The sequence below is a fragment of the Chroicocephalus ridibundus genome, chromosome 2, assembly GCF_963924245.1.
Source record: "Chroicocephalus ridibundus chromosome 2, bChrRid1.1, whole genome shotgun sequence".
Taxonomy (NCBI): domain Eukaryota; kingdom Metazoa; phylum Chordata; class Aves; order Charadriiformes; family Laridae; genus Chroicocephalus; species Chroicocephalus ridibundus.
This window is the reverse complement of record NC_086285.1, coordinates 26,493,859-26,509,778: the sequence shown is the minus strand read 5'-3', so window position 1 is coordinate 26,509,778 and position 15,920 is coordinate 26,493,859. Positions and strand designations below refer to the sequence as shown.

General features: G+C 40.2%; 1 protein-coding gene across 3 annotated transcripts in view; it reads left to right on the top strand.

Moving 5' to 3' along the window:
* The window catches only part of CDK6 (cyclin dependent kinase 6), a 127,630-nt gene that overhangs the window by 16,909 nt on the left and 94,801 nt on the right, over positions 1–15,920 (top strand). For all 3 annotated transcript variants that reach the window (XM_063323884.1, XM_063323886.1, XM_063323885.1), the window contains exon 3: positions 14,727–14,862. In XM_063323884.1, the coding sequence (XP_063179954.1) occupies positions 14,727–14,862 (136 nt within the window). The remainder of the gene's footprint in view (positions 1–14,726; positions 14,863–15,920) is intronic.

Below are 15,920 nucleotides of genomic sequence, written 5' to 3'. Positions count from 1 at the left end.
CGATGGCAATATTTAAAAGCAGCAGAACTCGTTTTTGAAACAGACGGCTTTTTTTCCTCCTGTGTGCAGTACAAATGTATATTTTTAAAGGTTTTAGGGAATATTTAGGTGATGGGATGATGTGTCTCCTTTTAATATTGACCCTTTTTTAAATTTTTCAAATCTTGTAAAGGCCACTTTGATCTTTCTTCTTTTAAGCATGAAATTGCCATCTTTAAATTGCATTAATCACTCAGTTCCAGAGCTCATTCATCCCAGAGCACGTCCTTTACACAAAAATACTGCAATATCATTTTGTCGGCTTTTAAATGGAGGCTCTTCTTAAAGAGACCGTTGAGTTCTTGAAACAATCTGACTAAAATTTTCCAAATGGGCACGATTGTCATGGCATTTGTAATATATGGATCACTTTCATTTTCACAAGCCTGAAGAAGTGTTCTTGTGCTTTGGAAAATCTAAATCCCTGTCACTTCTCTGCCTTCTGGAGTAAAATCATGTGGACTGTGCTGCACTTAGATCAATAGTCACATACCATAGGGGCTTGCATACGGAGGCATTCATGGAAATGAAGACTACTGTGTCTTCCTGGATTTCGCAAAAAAAAAAAAAAAGCCCTACTGTGTATGTTTCTTCCAAATGGGCTTGAGACAGTTATTTCTCAGTTAAATATTTTCATAATCCAGACTCGGATTCTTATTTCAGAACGTATAGGTGCCAGTTGTGGTGTTTGAAAACCAAGACATGCCTGCATGAAAAGTAGGTAAGGGAAATCACCAGAAAGTTTGGCTTTTTCTTCACAGAAAGTCACTTCAATTCTGTGATAACTCAGAAAGCGGCTGAATGGACCTTTATAAAACATATGAACTAAGTCACTTCTAAGTGGAGACAGCTGGGGTCTATTTAATATCCTGTGTAAAATGGTAGAGGTCAGCTTCCTGGAATAACTTTGGAGTTTTATTTCACGAATATCTTACTGCTGCAGGGACCTGGGGTGACGGGGAGGCTCTCGAGCTAAGATGTGCTGTAAGGAAAGGCTCCGGGGCCGTAGCTCTCCTTCTAGCTCTGCATTCAGTGCGGGACGGTAGGAAGCATCTTCTGGCTTGCAGTGTCTGCGCATCCTCAGAAATGTGGGTGCTTATTAATGCAGGCTTATTAATGCTTATTAATGTGCGCGTCCTCATGTGGGTGCTTATTAATGCAGGCAACTAGTCTCAGGTTTTTCTTCCAATCCTGTATTCTTATGATTTAGACATTGGGATACTAATTGAAAGTCATCGAGAAGTGGCACTTTGGGGAACAAGTCCTGTAATTCTCAAATGTGCAGACGACCCTAAATACCTAGGTTATTTTGTAATTTAGGACCTTGGACCCTAAATCACTTAACTTATCTTGACAGTTTTATGATGTCTTTTTTTCCCCTTGCAATTAATGCAGCCATATCTTTACTATCTAAGATCGTACATTTCCTTAATGTCTTCCCTGTGTCTATTCAATTTAATTACTCTTGACTCCTTGAGTTTGGAATCTTATTTTATTTTCTAACTTCTGCTATTCCAGTGCATATTGGGAATATAGGCCACGTGAGTGGTAACATATTTGTCTTGGCAGTCTAGTGCCACTGGTAAGTGTTCACACACACACGCACACACACAGAGAAGTTACGCGATATAGCAATTGATATAATTGTAGTCCAGTGGCAGCTTAATTAAAAGCCTGGGGTGCAATAAGCAAGAAAATTCATATTAAAAATGTACACAAATAAAGATGTCCAGTATGACATTTCACAGTGTGAAAATTTGGCTTTTCCTTGACTACTTATTTGAGTAGAATATAAATGGAAGCTCTGAAGAAGAGCTAAGAGAGGTAATCGTTTCTGTTAGATAGAAAAGAGGTGGAAATCGGGGGAAAAAAAAAAAAAGATGGTAGCGTGTCACTGGAATAGACAAGCTGAGCACAGCCGGCAAAGGCTTTTGTAGACTGTGCTGGTTCTGTGGGCCCTGTGTGGTGTGTAGTGTTGCCTGGATGGTCAGCTGTACAAAGGCTCAAGCCCATCGGCTGTGATATACGTTTCTGTGCTGTTTCTCCAAACAGAGGTAAACGGGATGATTGTAGGGTTTGGGGATGGATTAGAGAAAATAATGAGGACCGGCTCCTTCAGCCCTCAATGTCTCTTGACTTATTCTTGAAACAAAAATAATTATATGAATAAAACAATTCATATATGGCTTAGAAATGGTTAGAACAATTTCCACCTTGCCCAGTATTTTTCGGAAGCAAGAAGGAGCAGAGATAGCTTAGGGAATGGTGTAAGAGCAGGACAGACCCAAAGCCATAATTTCTAGCAAATTGAGGCTCGGCAGTTTTGACACTGACTTGCTCTATGGTTTTAAGTAATCTGCTTCCACGGCTTCGTAAGTCCATGCAGCATCTGCAAGCAGATGTGAGCCAGCCCTGCCTCCTTCCCAGGCAGATGCCTACTCGCTCTGCCGGTGCTTTGAGCCAGCTGGAAGCCGCGGAGCCATGTTAGTTAGTGCTGCGGAGCCTCAGCCATTACGCTCTGCTGTCCTCGGATCTTCCTCGGCTCAGCCCGAGCTGACACTGGCTGCCCGGACGTCGCAGAGCACGCTCTCCTTCGCTTCCAGAGCGTGGGTCGATGTACCTTGTTTTCATTTGCCTAGACGTAAAAATGTTTTAGCGCTCCGGGAACCAGACCTTGTTTTGCAAGATTTATTATAGTGTGCTCATTTCTTTCAGAAATGTGGAAGGCATTGTTGCAAAACAACCAAAATGCAGTTTTGTCATGTATTTACATCTGACATGCACCATCATTTACAAAACGCTGAATTTGTTTCAAAACTCTCCATGCATTAAAACGTAAACCCTAATCTCACGCTGCTAAAAGACGCCCCAAAAGAAAGAGTTGCCTTTGCCCCAAAGTAATAAAACAGTCGAATAAAATTTATTGCCAGCTCAAAATGCTACTAACACCTCATTTTCATTGCCAAACCCTGCAAATAATCTTTAATTTGTTTTCTTTTACATATGTGTGCAAGAGCTTAAAGGAAATACTTAAAGAGCTGTACAGCCCGTAGACTACTTCACTGCGTGTGCATTAATCTTTAAATGGCTGGCTCACCGTGCTGGGTAAACTGGCTGGAAAAGGAGGAAACGTGTATTAGACATCTACCTGAGGAACTGGAGGATGAAAGCACCTGAGGCTCTTACAGAAATAGACATTTTTAGTTTTCTTTGCACGTGCTATGAATTAATTTAAAAAAAAAAAAAAAAAAAAGCTTAGTAGAAGAAATGTCATGACAGCCAAGGAGCTTGAACGGCCACGTGTGAATGACTGTGAATGTGGAACAGAGCAGCCATGAGGTCCACATTTTTAAAAAACTTGTAAGATGCGAAATCTTAAATTCTGATGAGATGTGTAAGGAATTTGCATGCTAATGGAAATGAGGATCCCTTTTTATGTATCGAGTGTTTAAGAGCAATTGCCCTCCGGCTAAATTTATTAAGCCAGAAAAATCTTGTAAATTTCTATTGAAGATTTATTAGTCTCATTTGTTTCTGTTCTGCACAACATGAATATTAAACTCTATGGTGCAAGTTTGTCGCAGGTGAAACTCCCTTTCAAATTAAAGGGAATTCTGGACCTGAGCCAAAGCCAGTTAAATTCATGTACTGACTTCATGAGGCTTAGGTAAAGGCTCTTGTGTGCAGAGATTTTTAGGATTGATCCCGGTCTGTGGGGGTTGAGTGAACAGGGCAGAGGCATTTTCAAAGTCTTTTTCTTTTTTTTTCTTTTTTTTTTTTTTTTTGACATCTCTTTGATTTTCTTTTATGTGCCTCCTGAGAAGAAATATTTGTAAATATCTTCAAAAATTAATTGAACATAATCTGGAATCCCACCAAGTAAAGTCTTTCAATTACAGTCTGCCTGGCAAAGACTCCTCTCTCTTAAATTCAGTTAACTTCAAGCGCCTGGTCTAAATTAGTCATCTAGGCATCTTCCATAGCAAGCAAGGAGAGCCAGTACCCCCTAGAGTGATCCAACCGACCTTCTTTCTCTTGAATGTGTAGAGACCTACATGACTTTTTCAGATGAACCACCAAACCCTTGAGCATCTCTGTTACATGAGTTATATTTCTTCCACGGTAGCTGAGAGGAGAACTCAGCGCTCCAGGAGCTCTGCCAGGCTCTTGTGTAGATGGGTGGCATTTGAACGCTCTGATGATGGCTACCTAAAGACAGCTACCTTCAATGGCGTTGTTAGTTTTCCTGCAAACCTTAAATCTGCCCTCTGTATGTGCTGAATTAAAGCTTTACCTAACTTTGTGTTCCCTTAGTTTCGATGCTTTGGTTGTAGAATAAATACCCCCTCACTGTTTTCTTTCCCTTATGAAGTTATATATTACTCTCTGCCACTCAGTTTTTCTTTTAGAATGCAACTTATAAAGACGAGTGCCATGTTCAGGTGCATAAATCTGGTTGCCTCCCAAAACCTGGCCAAATCCTGTTTGTTTTTCTTGCCCATGTGAGCAATTGCCGCTGTCTTTCGATTTTCGGAAATCACCTGAGTGCTCTTTACTTTGGGGCAGGTGGGATGTGATTGGTACCACGTTGAGTGGTGGTGTTAGGACGTGGTGTGGTGCCGCAGGGAGGTTAGTTGAGCCCGCTGTGCTCCCTGATGGGTTTTGCTGACGTGAATGGAGGAATTCCCTTTGTCTGCACTTAACGGTGCCCCTGGCATCACGGCACATGGACTTCTTGGGAGTTTATCTGGCATCAAAGCCCGATCAAAATCATTCCCCATATCAAGCGTCAACTGCGTCTCTATTTTTATGTCTTTTAACTTCATGCAGGACAAGCATGTGTGGAAGTCAACAAACAAAATGTAAGACACCGTTTGGATTTTCTCTTCGTCTATTGCTGAATGTGGGAACCACGTTCGCCGCAGTGCTTGCCTTGGAAGTGGGTGGATATGTCTGGTCCTTTTTCAGGAAATTTTGAGCAGTTCTAGTGAATCCATAAACAGATTCTTTCAACAGATTAAAACATTTTTAAAAAGTTGTTTTCATGCAGTTTAAATATCTGGTGTTAAATTCCTGGTTCCATTTGTAAGATAACAAGAACTGTTCATATCTGTTGCTGTTTTCTAGTCCCCCAGAACTAGAAAGGCAACGTTTCTAGTCCCCCAGGACGGGAAAAGCAACGGTTCACAGTTTTGTTCATTTCAGAACTTAAGGAAAAACAAATAGTGTGATGAGCTCTTTGGAATACATTGTGAACATTGTTTTCAGAGATGTATGGCCATACTCAAAAATTAGCTAAAGGCAATTAAAAAGTTAGGAAGGAGAGACTGTAGTACAGATAAGGACACCAAAAAAGGGTGCAAAAGGGGAGCTCACGTGCAGGGCTCCAAGTTGTAGAGTTCTCACTGCACGGATGAGAGAAACCAGAGCGGGAACACACACACCAACTCTCGCAGTAGATACAGGTTTAAATGGCATTCAGGCGTTTACATCACCCTGTCCAGGTAACGACTGGCTGAGTATAAGGGAGAGAAAACCAGCCTTTTTTGGCCTTTTGTTCCATGTGCACAGACAATGAATTATCTTTTTATTTTTTTGTTTTCTTCTCTGTTTCATTTCTGAAAGATACCAGGCGTATAAGGGAGACAAAGCCTTAGATGATGTATACTTCCTTAGAAGTCACTTAGGTTGTTTGCACGCTGGAAGTTAAGTGCAGGGTGAGTTCTGGGGTAGTTCAGGGCTAGTGGATCGCGCAAGGTGAAGATCTAAGACAGGTTTTTTTCTGCGCTCTACTACCCTATCTCCAAAATTGCATTGTTGTACTGACGGATCTAAAAACGTTTCATAAAATACTGCTCAAAGCTTGTGTTATGTCAACTGACCGTGCTGTCATAGCAATAAACAAACAGGCTCTGTAAGAAGTTTGCACCTGATTTCCCAGAGTGGTGCTTGCTTCATTCTCTTACCAAGGATTTTCTCTGCTATAATGTCATCTAGAGAGCCAAGAAGGTTGTATTTAAGAAATGATACATAATAATAAACCCAAATATAAACAAATTGGCACTGCAGTGAACCCTGCAATGTTTTACTGTGTTTCACTCCAATGTATACTAATTGCTTTCTGTTTAATACATGGATATGTATTACATGTTAATGTGTTACATTAAAAAGCCTACAGATTTCCTTAATAATTCTTTGACTACGTTAGAACACAATTCAAAGGAATAAAAAGAGTGAATTTGGTTTTCAAATGAACAGCTGTCTTCACTAACATATACACTATTTAGTTACTTTGTGCATATTGGTATTGACAACTTTTAGCCAATTCAGCCTTTTATTTTTCTTTAGGCTTTTTTTAATGTTTTCCTGCACTTTTGCTTTTGCAGTGGAGTATTGTTGAACCGTGGAAGTTTTCCCTTTCTAAAAGTCAGCTCTTGATCCTTCTTGGAGAAACACGGACCATTGGGTCCCATCTTTACCCATGAAATGTTGTAGAAATGTATTTTCTTACAAGGCTTTAATGTGTCGGTATCTCACGAATCATTACTACAATACTTTTTCTGAGGGTCTTCATCCAAACTGTTGTGAGTGCCAGTAAAAGAACCACAGCAAGACATTTTGCACCCAGTGCTCTCTTTCCCCTCCTCATTGCCATCGCCATACCAGCTTTGGGCTCCATTCAGCTGCTGCCGGTACCGGCCCTTCTTCCTGGGAAGGGGTGGCACCATCATCAGGGCTCAGGTGTGTTTGCACCATTTAGCAAGCCCCCTTACCTTACTTGTTCAATGGCTCTGATGACTGCATTTGCCCTTCACGAGTACTCTCGGTCAGGCTGTGGTTGCTTGTATTCCTGAGGGCTTAGTGTACACCGGAAGGTTCATTCGGATTCAAACAGAAGCTGAGTTTTGCCACCGTCCCCCAGTAGAATTATGGCTGTAGAGTCACCTGGAGGTCATTGAGGAACAGCACTCCCTGAATTGATGATAACCATCAAAACAGTAGACCCCTTCTGTCATCTTATACAGTACCTGCTTCTTTGTTTTTAGGTTTCCCCATGCATTCTTAAAAAGCAAGACCTTGGAATCAAATTTGCACTGGAATTACTTGCCGCTTAAAAAATCCGGAATTAAACACCTCAGGGACTGCTGTGATATTGCAAGGATTTAAAAAACTATACGAGACGGTGCAGAGTTATCGAAATGGACATTTGATTTTTTGCTGTGAATACTTTTTATATGGAGTGGAGGGTTGTTATTGCCTTTGTTATTTTTGGTACGTTGGCATCACCATTAAGTCTGAAGTGTAGATAGGTTAGATTATTAAGCTACTAAAGAATGAATGATAATTTATAGTATTGTAAAGTCTTCCAAAGATGAGTTGTTGGTTTTATTTAAATCCAGGAAAGAGATGATCAGCTTAGATTTAGATCCTGTAGGTTTGGCACAAGCATGAATGCAAAATGCAAACTGAAATGTGGAGTCTGTAGCAATCAGTCTGACTGTGAGATACCTATGAATAAAGACTGAATTTTGTGGCATCCCGTCTTGCACAGGTACAACTGGGAGTCCAGAATAACTTCTGCACTCCTTTCATTTGAATTAAACAAAATCAATATTCAGGCATAAGTTTTATTTACATGTTGAGCAATTTAGGGAACGTAAAAAGGAATGCGGCTTTCCCCAAGGAAGGTAGTCTACAGAAAATCTAAAACATGTAATAAAAGGTGCACGTGCTCTGCCAATGAATCGGAGCATCTTTAATTTGTGGTCTGAACTGGAAGCTTATGGAAGCTCACTGGAAGCTCTCAGCACCCTATAACGGCAGTGTACGTGACTCTGAAAGGCAGCGTACATTTGCTTGCCGGAGGATCACATGAGAGCACTATGAATAGGTCAGACAGCTATTGCTGATCCTAAACAATCTGTCAGCGACTGTCTTCACAACAGGCCATGTTATTTTTCTGATTTGGGGGTGACTTGGCCTGTCCCTCGCAGAGAGAATCTGACAGCCCGTTTGGTAGGGCAGCGCACAGGAGTAAGCGTAGGCACCAGCAGGCTGGTCTTTTCTCTCTGTAATGGCAATTCCTCAGTGTGTGACCAGTTTGGATTTAAAATCAATTGCAACTGAAGCTGTGAATGAACTGGTGAGGAGTTCAGTATTTCAAAAACTGGTGAACTGTAGGACGAGTCCTGAAAGTGAAGTTCTGCAAGGCAGGTTATTGTTTGAATTACTGAGCCTTACCAGATCCATTTCTGGTCCTTGCCTATTAAAAATACTCTCCCTTCACAAAGAAGGGGAACAAGAAATGGCAGTGCGAGGGCTAAAAAAGACTGCACGCTTCTATAAACAGAGAGGTGCAGAGAACGTCTTGTCAGGCGTATTTTCCCTTGAAGTAAAACTCTTTAACAACTGCATCTTTTAGTGACTTGGGTGGCACGCTGAGTAAATGTACTTGGCCTTTTCATCTTTGGGGCACAACTCTTGGCTTCTGCTGAAAATGAGAATTAGCTTTGGTGGTTTCATCGGAGCAGACATTTGTCTGCATCACAAAACCATTCAGTCTGGCACCGGGGCTGGTCGTGGCTCGAGTGGGGCCCAGCGCAGGAGAGCAGGGGTGTTGCAGGTCAGGGCTGCAGTCGGTACTGAGCGTTGAAAGCTTGCCCAGTCAGCCCACACTATCGGACTTTAGCCAGTGCTATTTACTTCGCTTTCAAGAGCATCTATTTCTCTCTGTCAGTTTCTCTGTCTCTCTTCCTCACACACGCTTAAAGAACAAAAACATCTTTTATACAGCTAAGCATTTTAAATAATTTTTCCAAGTCAGAAAGGGAGAGAGACTGGAAAAAATTACAGCACAAAGCTCAGCTTGCAGATGAACGATTGCCTTGTCATCCTAATATCCCCCTTCCTTCCCTGAAACCTCACTGGTGAGTGGGCTATAAGCAAGAATATTGGCCAAGCTCTGCTGGAGTAGGTCTCCAGGAGAGGACTTTTCCGCTGCCTTGCGTTCATCATGCGATTGCTTCTTCGCGGTAGCTCTTTCTGCTCTGTGTGCAGCAGATAATGAGTGAGTGACTGCAGAGTTGAAAACATCTATCTGCATAACATCTGCCTGTCCCAGATAAATTCATTTATTTTATCTGACGTTATGTTCTGCCCTTTTCTGCTATTTGCCTGAAAGAAGTTTCTTCTGAAGACAAGAAGAGATCCTGCTACTCTTTCCTGCGAAGCGAAGCGGGAAAAACGTTCACAAACTCCAAGAAACCAGTAGAAACGTAGAGAATAAGGATTTGAGACGTAAAGTTGCCATGAGCAGTGTAGAGATACCCAAGCTTTTTTTAACGTATCGAGTTTGACTCTAGGCATCTGACTGCTGCTGGATGGAGCTCACGGTGGGCTAGTTTACGGTGCTGCAGGCAGCGCTGTGCTGTCACACCGTACGTGCCCAGTACCGAGGTGGGTCAATTGAGCATGGTCCAAGTGTCTCTGCATTATGTTGCAGTCTGCTGTGGCATACCCTCAGTATTGGTGGACATTGGTGCAGCTGCATCTGGCGGGACGAGCACATTGGGAAGCTCCTGAAGACTGCATACGCTTTTGAAAATGGAACTTAGGTCTTGCATTACTACGTGGTTTTACAAATGTTATCCCAGGAAAATGCACTTAAAATATGAGATACTTAAATTTAGCAGCCTGTTCATCTGCATGTGCTCTTTTTTAATCTAAAAGTACTTCACTAAATCTCCTTCGAGCGAGAAAAATCTATGTCTGAAAGACTAGCTTTCAGAGGTGTGGAGAAGTAGGTGATTGCTGATTAAGATGAGACAAAGCAGCGTGTCCTGAACAAAGGGAAAGAGCTCTGACATACGTTTCAGAGTGTGAAGCTCTATTTCCTGTTTTGCTACGTGGGACATGGTTCTCGTAACGCACATGTTCCACTCCACTTGCCCAGCTATTGTCTTCTTCATCTGAAATACGACCCCTTTGTTACAATACATTGGGTATATGTGATTTCAAGTAGAGACTGGTTTCTGTTAGCAGAGTCTTTTTCCTCTTCAAAAGCAAGGAGAAGGTAGCTAATATTAAAAGTATGGAGAAAACCATTTTTTTCAAGGAGTACGTAGTTTAAGAAATTGGGGGAAATGAAGGGCTTGCTGCTGAGTGGCTTCAAGAGAACAGAAGAGTCTAAGGCTGCTGCTGAAATTTGGACTCAAAGGATGCCTGACTGTTGTTCTTCAATGCCTTTTGGTAAGAGAGGCTGAAAATTTCTCTGCCCTTGAAAACTACAGACTCACAGGATTAACCTGAGCCAAAGTCAGTGAAAGCAGAAGCTATTCAGGCTCCCCTCCCCCCCCCCCATATTTGTCAATAAACCTCAGTCATGACCTGTAATAGTCTTGGTATCCTAATCTTGTGGTGTTTGTGTAAACACTGTCAGTCACACATAAATTCTGTGCTCGTTTTCTGTCATGTGGATAAATACCTTTCAGAGTTAGGTTGGGACCACCAAACTCTTCCCATCTGAGTCCTTGTCCAGACTTACGAAACCTTAAAACTGTAGCATATTGCTGTGCCGCTACTTACCACACCACAGTCTTCCTGAACATTTCTCCTACTCATAAATCAATGGCGCCGGTTCTCTTCTTCTGTCATGCGTAAGCTAGGAAGTAACTCTTCCTAGGAAGACACTGTTTCCAAGAAAATTAAAGTAAATCGTGTTACTGAAAAACTTTGGAGGGCCAGGACTGTGTTTTTGTTCAGTGCTGTGAGTGACCAGCAGAGTAAAGGGATATGTGTTCATGTTGGATTAGTCCTACTGCAATAAAAATAACAATAAGCCATTCGATGCATTGGCAGCAAAGATCTAATTGTTTGGTCTTCCCTTTGACTATGATCTGGCTAATTTTCCAGATGTACTTACTCATCTGTTTGACAGTGGCCAAGAGAACTGATGTCCTACAGTTTTTCAGGTCTTAAAGTCAGATCTGGTTTTCGGTATTTCTTGCAGGTGGCTTGTGCTGATGGGTTTGATCTCCATCGCTGCTATCTCTGTTTGCTCAGGAAAAAAATGTTTATTTTGCTTGAAAGTCAATAACTTTATAGCAATTCTCAGAGCATCTCAAAAGCAAAAGTTAAGAATTTTCTAGTTAATACCAGTCAGTAGATGCAATGGTTTTCAAAGGAATTGACATAACTGTGCTTTTTCTTATAAAAGCATTAAGCATTCAGGCTTTACATTGTAAAATGAAGATGAACTGAGGTTGCATTTGTCAGATTACAAGTTGTAAGAAGCTTTGGAGACTTCAGGAGGCATCATCTAGTTTTCAAAGAAAACCAAAGTATTTTTGTAGGAAGGCAGGTATTCTGCTAGTTCATAGTAAGATCCAGTAGGCACTAAACACATAAACTAAAGCGGAGGCACAGATTTGTATCGGATACGGTTTTTTTACTTTAGTACAATTAACTTGAAAAAATGTCTGCATTAAAACACAGGTACTCCGTAAGTGTTCAACAGTGTTCCGGTTCAGATCGACACATCAGGCGGTGCATGACTCCCAGCCAAACATCTTGTTAAATACTTGCAGGATTTCCCATAGCGGATCTTACTTTAATCAAATAATTCAAACGTTTCTTTTCCAAGTACAATAGAAGGGCAGGGCTTGTGTTTACAAAGTATTCAGTATGGAAATCCTGTATTAATTGAGGTACGTTTACCTCACTTACGACAGTGTCCACATAGTAACTCTTTAAATAAAAGGCCTTTTGCTGTTGCCTGTTCTGTGCAAAGCCAACCCCTCACGTACAGAAAATCATGAGGAAATGGCTTGAGAGTTGCGCACTGTAGACAGCAGAGATGTTCCTCACTAAAGACGACAACTCTATGGCTGATTTTCTCGCAGTGGATGTAAAAGAATATAATTTATAAAAAGTAGTTTTATCCCTATGGAAACTACTAAATAAAGAGGCTGTGTCTTTCTCAATCCATTTCCAGAATGATTAGCACAGGCAATGCCAGACGTTGTCGTCTTGTAATATCGCGGGTGCATATAAGCTGTGCTTTAAATTATTATCTTTCTGAGGCAGTGGCTGTATTTTCTGTGAGTAAACAAAATGTACTTCACACAGCCTGGTGCAGGATCTGGAGTTTTTATTATTAACAGTAAAGCATTTAGAGTTTCACATAAAGGGTGTATAAAAAGGAAAGATAATATTATTACACAGCGATAATATTATTACTCAGTAATAGGTGACTAGAATTGCACTCCTCCGAGTTCCTTATTTTGCTGTGCCATAACCAAAATAAGCCACATACAGAAGAATTAAAGGGAGAATCAGCATTTCCCTCCACAGTGAGTTCAAAATTACATGTTGCTTCTATATTCTATACAGTGAAATCTTTTTTCCTTTTTTTCTTGAATTATAATTCTGCTATAGTTGAAAAGATAATTTTGCCAGTGTATTAAATACCTGGCAAAAAAAGGTGTTTTAGAACATTTTTAGGTAAATGTAGGTCAACACAAAGGAATCATACAGTTGGAAATATTTTCCAGTGTTTATGTTCAGATGTTCAGACCTGTCTGGCTCCTCTCTATTTGCATGTGTTGGGGTTACAGGCAGTCCGGCTACATTCCACATTGATTTATATAAATATATTGCAGATTATTAACCTCCAGCCAAATACCAGCGAGTTTTACTTTTCAGGAAGGTTTGTGACTTTTCACAAAACTGATTTACTCTGTACGGGACATCTATCTTCCGTGTACATCTCATTAAGGGAACCATAAAGGTCTTTAAGAGAAATGTGCCAAGACATTTGCTGTTAAAGTCACTATAATAATTTACATAGCTACATAATTACACAGTTACCATAATAATTTAATTAATATTTGTTCATGTGATGATTACAGATTAAGTACAGATTAGTCTTCTAGTAGAGGCAGGGTGACAGTCTCTCCATAACCTCTAACTACGGTTCCCAAATTATTACTCACTGAAAAGCTTCTTTAAGCTAAAAGGAATGTGCATGCATCCATTTTTAAAACATGGTGGGTAATAAACAATTTTTAAGTGTCTGACCAAAGATTATTTAGGGAAGTGGGACCACGGCCTTAACATGTTAAATCTATATCATCTCAAGTGAAACACACCCCTCTTTTAAACCTGGATTACAGTCTTCACAGATAGTTGTGCCAATTCTTATCTTCCCTTCTCTTGTGAAATACTTTGAGATTTAAGGTAAGAAGTGAAAACTTGCTACAAAGTGTTTTCCTCGTCTGTTTGTCAGATGTCCTCTTTGAAAAGCAGTGACCCACAAGGCTTTGTGCGTGATCTGTTGTCTACGGGTCCTGCATATAAATCCTTTAGTCCCAGGACAAAGAACAAAACTATTGCTTGATAACGTTTCAGAAATCCTGCACTTTGCACAAAGTAAGGAAGCAGTTATTCTAAGTAAGAGGATGAAAGATACATGTAATACAACAACATAACTGCTATGATGTTGACGAAAATAAGCAGTAGTATCAACGCTGCTTTGGTTTGTTATCGATGATAGGTTCTTCAGTTTAACTCTATAGACTTTTTTCTCAATAACTGTATTCATACATTTTTTTAAATCTACTGTCACCTAATAAAAGTAACAATTGATTTTGTGCCTCGCTTCAGAGGGCAAGGCAGTCTGATCTCTACAATTTAAAACTAAATGAATAAACACGTTAGTAAAGTATGTAAGCGGGGAGCAGCATCCTTCCTTCCATCGGTAAGATGGTTTTCTGTTGTGATTTTGCAGAAGTGCAACTTGAGGAAACAGCGAAAGTCACTGGTCTGAGTATAGGGGTGAAGCATAGAGGATGGGTGGAAATTTGTGAAAAGGATAAAACGATGATTAAAGCTGGTATGGTAGATGAAGTGGAGAAGATGAGAGAAATCCTAATTAAAAAGAGAAAACAATAGAAACTAGAGTAATCGGATTGGAATGTGACATTATGAAGAGCTTTGCAAATTACTTTGAATTTGATGTTGTGCAACAAGGTGAAATGATAAAGAAATTTCAGTAAAAGAATGACAGAAGGCGATGAGAGAAGAAAGCTTTCTTAATAGTGGTGTCTTGTGGACAAAGCTTTTTTCCAGACTGCATCCCAACTCTCAAGGTATTCCTTGCGTCCAGGAACTTGCAAGACTAATCAACAAAAAAATTCTGTTTCTGCCAAAGGACATTTAATTATAAAGCCATGTAACGGTGAACGTGGGAGTTATGTGGGAAGAAACTGAAGGTGCATGCAAACACCTTGTATATTTTTTCACAAGAATGTTTCTTGCAATTTTTTTTAAATGCCTGTAAGTGTTACAGCATAGAATGTGGATAAATATCAAGTAATTTTCTGTATTAACTCTAGTTGCTCTGTCCAAACAATATTTTTTTCTTGTAATTATTTCGCTTTGAACAGCTGATGAATTCTTAATACTTAATCCTGTTTCAGAATCCACACATGAGAGAGAGATATGATATTATTGACGTATCAGTAGTTATCTGATGAATCAGGAGCTCAAAGATCGTTCTACCAGTGGAAAGCTCTTTTTTCCATTCTGTGTACTGTAAGAAATTTAAATAGACACGTATGAGCTGCAAGGTGCGTATGTCTGTACTGATCTCTGTATACTTACCTCCTCTTTTCTTTTCCTCCTCTCAGATTGTTTGATGTGTGCACCGTGTCACGAACAGACAGAGAGACCAAGTTAACATTAGTGTTTGAACACGTGGATCAAGACTTGACTACTTACTTGGATAAAGTTCCAGAGCCTGGAGTGCCTACTGAAACTATAAAGGTATTTAAGAAAAAAGATTTTGGATATTATTTCAGAAAATATTAGATAGGAAGGGCAAAGAGATAAATCACAAAGACACACTGTGTCTTTGTGACAAAGACAAAATTCCATAGGATTTTATTATATCAAAATTGAGTAATGCCCAGCCTGGGACATGAATTGTAGCACAAAGATCTGTATTCGCTAAGAGATGTGATCACTTCGTGGAAATGTTGCACTTGGTTGGGTTCGGGTTTTTTTTTTCTCTTTTAGATTTATAAATCCCTTGAATGTCTACTGTTTTACCAAAAGTAGTATTCCAAATCATTAAGAATGATTGCAGCTGTAGGCAGATGATTCCATTATTGTTTAGTCAAGGCCTACTTGAACCTTCCCTAGAAGGTGTCTGGTAGAGCGCTGGGTATTGTTAGAATGGATAAAATAAATCCTGTGCGCCTATCCCCTTCCCTTTGCCTTTTGTTTCCCCAAGAGACTCTTTTTGTTTCCTATCCCTCTTGCCAGAAAGGTTTCTATACATTCCAAGAGCAGGAAATGTTCACCATGGACCTGAGCTCCATGGTGAGGATGGGCTCAAGGAAGTGGGTTGCTATGACCTGTTGTTGTAGAAGCTGGGAAGGCTCTCAGTAACTGGAAGGATGATTGTGAAGTTTTCCCATCAGATTGTCTCATATTTGGCATCTGTAAGGGAGGACCTCTTCCCAGGATAGGAGGTGCTTGCATTATTGGTACTAAAATATGTATACCAACTCCTCTTCTCTCCTGGGAATTTCACAGCAAAGCGCTACATAGAGGAACGTAGCTTCAAATGTTTGACAAAATGTTTACGCCTGGGAAGAGAAGCAGAGGGATTGATGTTCCTACATTTTGACTCTGTCTGTTTAACATTTCTTTTGATTTTTCTTTTTTCACGAGGAGAAATAATTTATGCTTTCAGAGACGGATTATCTTGCGTTTGTATAAGTACTTTCTGGAAGTATGTTGTGTCATCTTAGTCTGGCAAAAGTCCTGAGGGAGGAAAAGAAAACATGAAACCTATCTGAAATTTAGTTGTTTTAATA